General features: G+C 37.9%; 1 protein-coding gene and 2 long non-coding RNA genes across 3 annotated transcripts; 2 read left to right on the forward strand and 1 right to left on the reverse strand.

The window, feature by feature from the left end:
* The first annotated feature begins 6,675 nt into the window (after nt 1-6,675).
* Nucleotides 6,676-7,873, forward strand: LOC147658440 (uncharacterized). Its single transcript, XR_015295266.1, has 3 exons — nt 6,676-7,138; nt 7,335-7,466; nt 7,597-7,873. It is a non-coding gene; the product is annotated as an uncharacterized LOC147658440 (long non-coding RNA).
* Nucleotides 7,729-10,826, reverse strand: LOC105736193 (uncharacterized). Its single transcript, XM_012489824.3, has 2 exons — nt 10,430-10,826; nt 7,729-9,272 (listed from the first exon to the last, which is right to left on the reverse strand). The coding sequence occupies exons 1-2, from the start codon at nt 10,439-10,441 to the stop codon at nt 8,100-8,102; spliced, it is 1,185 nt and encodes a 394-aa protein (XP_012345278.2). The 5' UTR covers nt 10,442-10,826; the 3' UTR covers nt 7,729-8,099.
* On the forward strand, nt 9,114-10,109 carry LOC147658441 (uncharacterized). Its single transcript, XR_015295265.1, has 3 exons — nt 9,114-9,289; nt 9,361-9,810; nt 9,916-10,109. It is a non-coding gene; the product is annotated as an uncharacterized LOC147658441 (long non-coding RNA).
* Nucleotides 10,827-12,516: the final 1,690 nt, after the last annotated feature.

Genomic DNA, 12,516 nt, shown 5'->3' on the forward strand with positions numbered 1-12,516 from the left:
TCACGTTCGACTACATCGTTCCTTATTCCATTCTTTTTTTAGATTATGTTCTCTCTTTATTTTTAGGTTATGATGTAATTCCTTTGAATTTTATCGAAATATGTCTAGAAATTGGTGTAGTTCGGTGCAGTGATGTTACATTAGAGTTACAATAGAGAAGATTAGAATTTGAGGTTATGTTCTCTCTTTATTTTTAGATTATGCTTTATCATGTAATTCCTTTGAATTTTATCAAAATATGTCTAAAAATTGATTTAGTTTAATACAGTGATGTTACAATAGAGAAGATTAGAATTTGAGGTTATGTTCTCTCTTTATTTTTACGTTATGCTTTATGATGTAATTTCTTTGAATTTTATCAAAATATGTCTAAAAATTGATGTAGTTTAGTGGAGTGATGTTACATTAGAGTACGATAGAGGATTTCTTGTCGTCCGATCAGTATCATCTATATTTCCTTTGATATATCATAATAATGATAAAAGTAATAAAACTTGAAAATCTTTGCGGTACCTTAAAATTTAATTTCGCAGAAACAACTCGATATCTCAATAGAGGAACAAAACTCGACATACCTGCAACCCTTGCTTGCAAATAATTCAAGCAGAGTTTCGATCCCCCCTCGATCAAAACCTCAAAGAAACGAGCGCAAGAGGAACGCGAGGAGGACGAGGCATAATAACGTAGAATCCTTTTACGGAGGAAAGAATTTTTCTTTCTCCCTCTCGCGTCGACCAACGTCGATTTCGACCCGATTGAATACGAATCGATCACTGCGCACCTCGAAAAACCGGCTGATTTACGGGTAGACAGGTTACGAAGCGATCGTCGTCGTCGAATATTTTTCAACGACCGCAACGCCTCTCTCGGCCGCATCCGATCGCCGATGATTTATGATTATTTCGAATAATACGCCATAAATTCTGGCCATTCTGCGCGATAAGGTGTACGCGAACGTGTACGAAAATACTGATAGCAGGATCGATCATCCCATCGGATATTTAACGCATTGTCGATTCCTTTCGACGGACGGAGGATTTTCAAATCAAACGTGGAATTTCGTGGATTGATTTTTTGAATTGATTTTTATCCTTCGTTCGACAAGAAAGGAAAGGAAACTTTGGATTAATTTTTTGAAAAATTATAAACGTTATTAAAAAATTCCTTCGTATAACTTGAACTTTTCACGAAACTTTCTTCTCTCTTTCTCTCTCTCTGTCGAAAAAAGAAAGTCTCCAGCTTCCTCCCAATTAATCCCCCTCGAAATTCGAAGGCTTTCTCTCCGTTCGGTGTCCGCAAACTTCGTCAAACTATCTGGAACACGCGTTTCACCGAGGGGGAAAAAACTCTTCAAAGCGGCCACGAAGAATCTTCTTTCTCTCTTCGACGAGAGTCTCGACCGGAAAGGTGAAAAAGGACGAAGCGATTGATCTTAATTGATCGGGGAGCAGGCTAAGTAAGCTTGCGGTTTATCGCGGTTTAGAGCCTCGTCTCATGGGCGTCGGTAGAAAAGTTCGTCCGGATAGCCAATCAGCAAATGGAATCGTTAGTTAGCCGTAGGTGATCTCGGTTTGAACGCTCGTTCCTTCCTTGTAGTACACACGATCGTACACGAGGCGAGGAAGCAATCGTGATTCACGATCGCCGTTGATCCACTCTGTTTATCGTTGCTCGAGACTCTAATTAGCGAATGTTTAGAATTGTTCGCATCGCGGATTCCACGTGGATTGTCGGATTAATTACGATCGATTACGAATGTTCGAAATGGGATATTTGAATTTATATTATTGAATTTTATAAGTTGTTTATTAAGTGGAGGCTTGATGTTTGAAAGATGTTTAATACGATTTATGTCGAAATCAGAATGGAATAATTGAATTTATACAATGCGGAAATTATTGTATTATAAGTTATTTATCGAGTAGAAGTTTGATGTTGATGTTTGGACAAGTTGAAAGATGTTTAATATCCGATTTATGTCGGATATTTTTTGATAAATTATACATTTATGTGACTACTTAACAACTATCTCTCTCTATAATACAAGAAAAGAGATAATTTATTTATCGACTGCCCCTGGGTTTGATAATGTTGGAAGATGTCCAATATAGTTTATGTCAACTTTCATTACATATTCAGCATTTATGTAGTCACGAGTTGACGAAGAGAGAGAGAGAGAGAGAGAGAGGGATATTTATTCATCGATGACCTACATATACATGTTTGATATCGATGTTTGACGAAGTTGGAAGAAGTCTAACGTGGTTTATATCAATCATTTCTTAATAGAATTAAATAATTCTTGATTATTACATCGTTTCCTTCAAGCTTTTAACTAATTTTCGGGGGATACGATATAATTCCAGTCTGAGAGAAAAGACACGGATAGATTTCGCGATTGATTAACTTTGTGGAAGCTTGATCGAGACAAAAGCTTGTTCGCCTCTTGCAAGTTGTGTGAATGTTCTTCTAGCAGGTGAAAAGGGCACGAACACGAGTTTGAAGCTAATATTCTCTATCCGATAATGGATTAATTGCAAGAACAATTGGAGTTTCCTTCTATCTCGAAACGAAAATAGAGGATCGTTCCGAGCGACGAAACTCGTTTAGATAAAACCATATTGGCGTTGATACCTCGTGGAATACCTCGACGAGAAGTCGATGCTTCATAATCGATTTAACATCGTTTAACGTGTGGAATAAAATAAGAATGTCAAGAAATTTGCAATGTTACATGAAACAGAAATTATTATTCCGTGTCGTGAATTCTCTCTTGAATACCAAAAATTGTAATAACCTGATCTTAAATTTGTGGCAGAGTGGCAAGTGACATGACAAATATAAGAGCAATGAAAACTCAGAAATCATAATAATTTCATTAAAAAAAAAGGAGAACAGACTTTGAGAACTCGCGTTTAATTTAATATTAAAATTCCACCTTTATTTTCCATCTCAATAAATTACAAAGCACGTTTTATATATTAAAAAAAAAAAAAAAAAATACTTTACACGAAAAACAATAAGAAGATTAATAAAAAATTCCAAAAGAGGATTCAATAAAATAATCCTCTCGAAATCCCTTCTTTTTTTCCAATCCTGCCCTAAAATATCTGCGAAATACCTCAACTTCGAAAAAATAAAAATTTCTCCCCCTCGAAACATCTTAGAACCACTATCTGAAAGACACTTGTAAGTAAAAGTATTCACCATAATGGAGCAAAATTCTCCATTAAGAATTTTTCCCTATGTAGAATATCTACGATAATAATATACCAAAGAATTTTTCTTCTTAGAGGGGGAGCTCGATTGGGAGCTCGCGCCCAAATCCTTATTACTTCTCTTCTCGTTATCGCTGAGCCATCTTTGCCACGAGTCTAACGTATATGCCTCTGGCCCTTTTTTATCAGCCGGTTTGGTCTGCTCGACGTTTCCATTATCGCGAGTGTGAATCGTCGTTCCTTTCCGCCTTGGTATCATTCGCGGACCCGTAAAGTAACAGTAACCGGTTGGAGAAAAATGATGGCCGTGGAGACACGCGCGCCAACCTTCTCAATGCCACGCTCTTACCCGCAAGAATTTCTCAACCGAGATGTACAGGCTCGATCAAAATTCTTGCATTGATCTTGAAAAATTTCTCCCGAGATTCATTTGATTACTTTGCTCGTCCGGAAGGAAGAAATATCATTTGGAAGTTTGCACGATGATTGCTTTTATCTTATGCATAGTATAATGAAAATAACAAGATTCTTTTAAAAAAAAAAGAAATGATCAACGATACAAAAATATATGATAATCGGAAATGATTGATTGAAATATATTTTTCTCGTATCTTCAGATTGTTATTAACGATCCTTTACGAATTCGTCAGAGATACTTTCACAGAACCGAAAATCCATCCAAACACGTATATATATATGGATGAAACGAATTGATTAAGTAAAGCTTGAGAAACAATTCACAAGTTGGGAACCACTGTTGCGTAATAATCTTGTATAACATTACAAGTTCGCGTGTTGCAATTGGATGGACCAATTATTTTCTTATCTCGGAGGAGTATCGTGTCACGGAAATATTTACACCGTAAATATAGCGTGGCAATGGAGATTATTGGACCATGATTCGAAAAATATGTCGCGGTTATAAATGTAAATATTATATTTCGCAAGGCGTTCTGCGGTCTCGATGAAATGTTAAACGAAGATCGAACGAGTAAAAGTTAAAAATATCCCCTTATCTTTTAAGAAGACTAATTATTTATCAGACATCGATCTCCAATTAGTTGGACCTGGTAATTGATGAGCGGTGGTTAAGCTGATATAATTAATTAAAATACCGGATATCGAATATCTTTGTTGCATTTGCATTATTTTAATATATATATATATATATATTAAGAACGTGCGTCCTTGAATCAAGCGACGATTTTACGATCTTAAAAAATTCGATATAAAAAATATTGACACGATCATTAATTTTTAATGAATGAAAATAACAATAAAACAACGAACAAGTAGATCATTATGTTTCATCTTTTTCCAAATACGAATGAAAATTTCCAAAAATATCTAGAAAACAGAAAAAAAATGAACAAGTTGCAACGCGCTACGAAACCAAAAGAGGAAACGAATGCAATAAAACTAAGGAATAATGATCATTGAGACGATTATAAAAAATAATCAAGCAATTCCAACGAAAAAAAAAAAAAAAAAAACAAACAAACGGAATAGGAGGTGAGGAAGGGAGAGAGTGGGTGGATCGAGTGGCTCGATAATGAGGGGGATTCTCTCTCGATCACGTGAGCGCGTGTGTGCGCGTAATCTATTAGCCTTTCCGCGGCTCGTTCGTCACGGCACACCCACGCATGCGCTGACAAGGAGGAGCCGCGAGGAGGTTCGACGCGTATTAAGAGATACGCGCGAGATACGCTCGTCCGCTTCTAATCGCGCCGCTCATCTGACCCGAGTTCCTTCACCCCGCCCGTGCACTTGACTTGGCTTGGAAGGTGATCCGGATTCTTCCTCGCCTTTTTCCATCGCCTCCTCTCCGTCCTCTCCGCGAAAAGATCGATTTGCCAGAAAACCTACCCAGTTTCGTAACATTGAACTTGAACGCTTTGACGATGGGATAAGATGCACGTGTTCCATGTTGAGAATAATATCTCTCTCTCTCTCTCTCTCTCTTGAATTATATTGAGTTGATATCGAGGTAATAATGTTTTAAATCGATGTTTTATTGATCAATTGATCCATCGAAAGGAAGGTAGATGAATGGAAGAAGTTTAAGAAGAGTCTTTACGTATATAAAAAATTCTACGGTTTTATATCTATAAGGTTATAAGTTAATGGAGTGTTTGGCTTAATTTTTATGTCTCGTGTGGAAGGAAGAGCGTGAAAAATATCGTGTTGTATATTGTGGGCGAGCAACCGATGTCGTCCTGGAAACCCCATTCGAGAAAATTGACTTGGAAGTAGTTTGAAGTTAAGCTTCTTATTTCAAGAGGATGCACGGGGTTCTGATTTGATTATTCCACGAATTCTGATACTTTCTCGATAAAGTTCTAGAAGAGAACGAACTCGGTGAGATTATGTTTCAGTTTTGAGATTTCGAGAAGAGTTGTAATTTTCTTCGTGGAATGGAATAAATTTTCTCGCTTAATTTACGCTTCTTGAATTCTGAAACATTCTGTATATAAAGATTTTGTTGAATATGAAATTCGTTTAAGTGAATTTCGTATATTAAACTTTTTTTCCCACGATTCTGAATCAGCCTGTAATTTAAAATATCTTTGTATATCTATTGAGAATCTTAATTTTTACAATGAATCCAATCGAATATCTTTCTAGAAATCTGAAGAATTGCAAAATTGTTTCAATTTTGAAACATTCTTCAACAAAAATTCTGTATGCATAACTGATAAGATTGTTTCCAATTCAAAATTTTGCCGTAAAAAATGCACTTCAACGATTTTGTGGAAAAAAGGACAGATTCAAAATTCCTTAAAATTTTACTCCTTCATAAATCGTCAAAGTCTTCAAACAATGTAATCTTGGAACAATCTTTAGATCCTTCGAACATAACCATAAAACCACTACCTCGGAACCGTAGGCATAGTGGATGAAAAACGATCCATGGAATCCGTGGAGAATCGAACAAGGATAAAAAAGGATGCTATACTTGAAGCACATTTTATAAAAATTCTAAAATTCAAGCTTTTCTTCAATGAGAAATTTAACGCAATCTATATCGATCGCCCAATAAAAATTTCCAGAATTTTGACACACTCTGACACAAAACAAAATGTAATTTCACGCTCGTTTTAATTTAACCATTCTCGAAGAAAATTTTCAATGAAACATCCTATAATTTCACACCTCCTCCCTTCACATTCTTTACCATTTAAAAAATATAAAATTTTGAAACATCCTGTACATTAATACGACTCAACGCAAATTCAAACTTCCTTACATCTCTCTCCTTCTCTCTTCCTCCCCCCTCCCCTTAAATCATCACTCGTTAAATCTTCCTCGAACAAAGTAACGTTGGAACAACCTGTAGACGTTCGAACATAACCATAAAACCGCATTCGCCTAGCCAGGCGCGCAATCGTTGGATGGAAAACGATCCGCGGAACGATTCGTGGTGGGACGCAGGGCGCAAGAAAACGACGTCCCGACATTTGATTGGACACGCGCGCCGCTTTAATGCCGTAATATATTCCGCATAATGGGAAGCTGAATGGCGTTCAAGGTCAAGAGTGTGCGGCGCAATTCCCACGGGAACCGGATGGCCGTGGCAAACCACGCCGCAACGTTCGATCGCCAGGGAATCCTTCCTGCTTCGATACGCCAAAAACAAGCAACACTCGATACTTGTGTACGTAAATACGACGTTTGGACACGCGATGATCCGCCGCCATTTTCTAACCGGTCAACGACCTTATACACGGGGGATATGGAAGAAAAATGGCTATTTTAGGGCTATTTGTTTGATCGAATAATAATTGAAGTCTGTGAAGAGAATTTTTAAGGAGACGTGTGTATATATTTAGTATATAGAGTTATATATTCTTATATATCTAACCTAACCTAACTTAATCGTTCTTTGAGTCGATTTCGTGTGGATCGAATCATTTTATATGGTAAGTGATAGCTAAATATAGGATATTGTTCGTTTTTAATTTATGAAAGTATATGTTATATACTTTTTCTATGATTAATATTTTTTTTTTTTTAATGGTAAGTAACAGATGTAATTTTATAAGTAATATTCTTTTCTTTCAATTTCTCTCTAAAGTTGTAATTCGCCTCTCTCCTGCTCTTTCTCTCTTGCTGCAGGATCTAAAATTATGGCAGTCGTTGGGTTTTAGCTATCGAAGTAACTATTTAAGTACATGTATGGGTTCGTTTGAGTGGTTGGATAAGATTGCTTGTGAGAAATTTGAGAAGGATCTGAAGAAGTTTTTTATGGTTGGTTAACTTATTAATTGTAAGGAGTTGCCTCTCTTGAGAATTTCTTTTAAAAGATTTTTTATACTATTCTCTTTGTACAAATTTTTTTTTCCATGTACGAATTGATCTAGATTTTTCTTAATTCCAGACAATATTTCAAAAATATCGAATGCAATCTTCATTTTAAACAAATGCTCGAGAAAAAAGAAGAACACCAAAAGATTTCAATTAAACGAAAAAAATAAGGAAAATCGAGGAATGTCGGGGACCAACAACCACCTTTTTACACGAGAAATCATTTTTATTGTCGAGCATGAACAATGAGCAATAATTTAACGAAAGATCGATCGTTAAAGCGATTCTCGATGCGAGTAATGAAAAGACAATTAAAAAAAAAAAAAAAAAACAATACGCGCCAATCGAACGAGCTATCGATCAAATATATCGATCCAACATTCTCGTCGACTGTTCGCAACCAATCATCCGGAAGAACGCTCTCCTCAAAGAAGCATTTCTTTCTGGATCAGAGGTTGCGGATATCCCCAAAAATTCTCCTCGTCCCATAAACCTCATAACTCATAATTCGTATTCCAAAAATTTTCCAAAATCCTCAACACGATCCCACCTTGATCTCGATCGAATCCATCCAGCTTAAAGATAAACCGGAACGTGGATAGCCGGATGTATCTCAGCGACAGTGGGCGCAGTCTTGACCAGCAGTCCGATCGGATTAATTTCTCCTCCATGGATTTGACTGACCCCGTAACTGGTAACCGACGCCTCTCCTTTGACGAGTGGTATAGCCGGAACGTGTGCTATCTCCTTCTTCTCCACAACCGTGGGAGCAACAGCAACAACCGTACCCTCCTTGGCAACAACGTTCGATGATCCATGAATCTGGCTGACACCGTGACTCGAGACAGAAGTGGTCGTCACAGAGGTTAGGTGAGCCGGAAGAACAGGGACGGTTTCCTTGACGATCGCCGGTAAAACAGGAAGACTCTCTCTCGCCAGAACGGTAGAGGCGAGCGGAAGTACCGACTGGACCACGGTCAACGGTTCAGGCTTTATCTTGACCGCGTCTTTGGGCCTTGGCCCCTCGATGCCCAACTGCTTGTGCAATTCTATGCGGTTCTCGTGATAGGTGGGCGTGCGAGCGAGAACAGGCAACCCTCCCAATATGGTCTGCACAGGCAAGATCGGGTGCAGGTCGACCGGTTTCGCCTCCAACCGAGCGTTGCTGTGCACTTGAACTTGACTCTGATGCGAGGTCGCGAGGGGGATGTTGCTGTTGGGGAGCAGAGGTTGCAACAGCAACGAAGAGGAGGCGGAAGGAGGAGGCTGCGAGGTAGCAGCTTGTTTGTTGTCACTGTTTTGGACACCGTCCAAAGATTGTTCTTTCTGCCCGTTTTTCTCGGGATTCGGATTAGAGTCTTGCAGGCTGCGCCTCTTGCGGCTAGGCGTGGAAGCTTTCTCGGCCACCGCGCTTCTTGCCAGAATGATATGGGCCGTTTCCAAGTCGTTTTGATTGTCGTCTGTGGGGATGTTCGTCGCGGCCACGCGGAAACCGTTGTCGTCAGCGACGTAAAAGGCTGATTGGAGAACACCATTGGCGTCCACGTAGCTGTACGAGCCACGAAAGACACCATTCGCGTCTTTCACCTCCTCTTTGGCGGATGGACCACCGGCGTAACTGTACGCGTGCTCCCCGGTCACCGTGTTCTGGTATTGGTTGTATATTGGAATCGGGCTGGACAGATACGCGTATGGGAGTAAATTCAATTGCGAGGCTGAGGCCAGGCCGAGGGCCAGAATCAATGGTATCTGAAAGAAAAGAAAAAGTATTTATTTTCGACTATTTTCTATTTTATGGAAATTTAAAGATAATTTGGTTTATCCGATATCTTTTTAGGAAAGCTTTTAAAACTGATTCGATCGTTATTTCGCATATGATTTCCAAAATTACAATTTTGCTATTGAAATTAAAAGTTAGCGAGAAAATTTCTTCTTTTTTGAGAGTTATCATTAAGAAAATTTTGAATCAATTCTTTCCAATTCCAAAGAGGAATCTTTCGCAAAAATTTTTGTTAAACATAAATAACAGAATTTGAATTCCGCATAAAATTCTAACAATTTCGAAGGAACGGAAGAGTTCACAAATTTTTCCCAAGACGATCATCAATGAAATCGTCTCGTGGAATCCTTTCAAGGTTGACGATTCGACGGATGGTCGAATTTTACGAACAAGAAGGTATTCTCGTCGCGTCGGAAGGGCTGAGTTTATACTTGCATGAAGCCAGGGATCCTTTTTACGATCCAATAAGAAACGAACGAGTGACCACAGTGATGGCTAGACGCGCAGGTACGCGAGCAAATCATGAAAACGAAAATAGATACTGCTCTTGGAATCTTCCAAGACTGGCAGCATTGATTTTAAATTGTGACAGCTACGTATTTGATTTTCAAGAAAATGGAATGCAGGAAGAACGATTTTTTTACGATTCTACTGCTGTTCTCGAGTGCTTGAATTTAATTTGATCGGAACAAATAGATTTGATTCGAAAAAGATCGTGATTTTAAAGAATCGAGGTGAATGAATTTCTTTGTAAACGAGAAAATGAAAATAATAGATACAATATTATATAGTTTTCTCAAAAAGTATTATTGGAAAAATCCCTGACCAAGCCAATCAATTTATCCATTCTAATTATCTTTAATTCTCTTTACATAATTTTCAATGATAAATCACCCCCTTATTGTCCATCCAAAACAACAAACCCAACAAAATCAATTTCATGTTCTCAACACACCAATGTGGACCAATAACCGACTATCTAAAAATAATAAATGCATGTCTCTTTGAAACAATTGTCAGAGATATTCGTCAACATGCATAACACGTGCATACACATACGCATTCAGAAACGAAAACTCGTGTCCCTGTCCACAATGGTAGACGTAGATTTAGAGAAATCACTCACCAGCGACTGCATCGTGAGATCGTTTGCTCTATTCCAGTGGAACCTCCTCGCTCGACGAAGGACTGTTCGACCTGTGCACCTTGCTTCCGATCTCGTTTTGACTTATATACATGGCGGAGGGGACGAGCGAGCCGGCGGCGGTGTCTTCGAACCAGGAACCAGAGGAATCGTCGAAGGACAGGCGGATCCGTTCACCGAATACTTGGAGACACGAGATCCCTCGATCCGGGATCCGGCATCGCTCGCCACGCCCTCTCCTTCTTCTTCTTCTTCTTCTTCGGGTTTTATTCTCTCGTTTTTCTCGCCGCTTCGCCCCAGGAATTAGATCCGCGATTTTCTGTAATGGGATATCGAGGCTTGGACACGGCCGTTTGTTGGCAAGGAATGGAAATTAATCATGGATGGAATTTCCACGAGGGTGAAAAAAATTATATAGGAAATTTGTCGTGTTATGGAAGAATTTGTTTATTTATTTTTATTCTTCTTTTTCTGCAATGTAATTTTTCTTATTTTCGTGCGAATATATTTGTCGTTCATTGGATATTCTTGAACATGGACTAGCGAGGTAAGTGGAAAATTTATTTTTTTTTACAATTTGTAATTTTGGTTTCGTTTTGCTCGTTTATTACAAGTTTGTTTCGATGTGGATAAGTTAAAATAAGGAAAATGTGATTTTTTTTATTATTTTTGCGGGAATAAGAATAAGTGTAATCTTAACGATACATTTACAGGTGGCCCTTAAAATCATGGTAAGAGAGAGGGAAAGAGAAGAGTAAGTAGAATTTATGCTGAATTCCTTGGTACTTTTATCTTTTCACGGATTTATGTTACTCGAGGGGTGAACGATTTTCGCTTGCTCGATGAAAGTTTTATTTCTGCTGACCATCGTGAACCACTAATGGTTCATGGAAATATCGATTCTTCTAGGTTTTGAACGAGAACTTCATCCGTGCTGATTTTAAATGAATTTTTACACGAAAATTTCGATAATTTTTTAACTTGAAACTGGTTAATTCGTATCATCATATGATTTTCTGCAAGTAAGAAAAATTCTTGTTTGTAGAAATATCAATTGTAAACCTGTAATTTGTTTAAACAAAAAGTTTCATTTATAAAAATGAAATATTTCTATAAATAAACGTTGCATGTTCACATTTCATATTCATCATTCGAGAATCTCAATCTCCATAAAATAGTCGCTGAACCAAACAAAAAAGTACATCAAACTTGATTAAGAAAAATTTACAAGATTCTTTCTCTCGAAGTAGAAACCCAATAAATTCGCAAAAAAGAAAATTTTTTCAAAGATCAATGATGAACAAAAATAGGACTCAAAAATACTTAATTGTAATTATAGATTACATTGTTAATTTTAGAAAAATTAAAAAATTCAAAATTTGCACAAAATAATTCAAAATCTATAGCAAATCGTTTATTTTTTATCGTTCTCTCTAACTTATGATGTATTTTTTTTATTTTAGGTACTTTACACATAAATTGCATAAACAATTAAAAAATTCTTCTTAAAAATCTTTTTCTCTCTTACTGCAAGTCTTTAAAATCGTCCTAAGTTTAATTTTCTCAAACAATTCACTTCCAATAGAAATATTGATATAATCGAGCCAATGAGAATCGTCAACACCGTCGAACCTTAACCTCTCTTTCGTTTCTTTTTAAATCTTTTTAAACGCGACGCGAATTCGAAAGAGTTTTCCTTTCTTGAATCGATGGGGCCCCGTGCACAATGGAACGCGTGATTGCATTTCTTCGATGCCTTTCGTGGCAACAATTCGACCGGCCTTGATCGTACGATATTCCTCGTCGAAATTGTTTGGCTGCCGCTGCCTTTTTTCCTCGTGAATCCTCCCTTTGTTGCAAATGAAATCGCCAAGGACACGCTTACTCCCGGACGTAGCCAGCCAAATGATCGAACGAACACGATTGTCCTTTGCGCCTCGTATCACGGGCATTCTGGTTCTGGGGGGTAATGGCGACCGAGGAGCAATAGGAATTATTTATCAGTGTCAACGAAAACACGAGGAGTGTGGAGAAATGGATTCTTGAGTTTCAAATACCACTGAGTGGTA

The sequence above is a fragment of the Apis florea genome, unplaced genomic scaffold (genome assembly GCF_048593485.1).
Source record: "Apis florea isolate Af1SG1 unplaced genomic scaffold, ASM4859348v1 contig_2272_pilon, whole genome shotgun sequence".
NCBI lineage: Eukaryota > Metazoa > Arthropoda > Insecta > Hymenoptera > Apidae > Apis > Apis florea.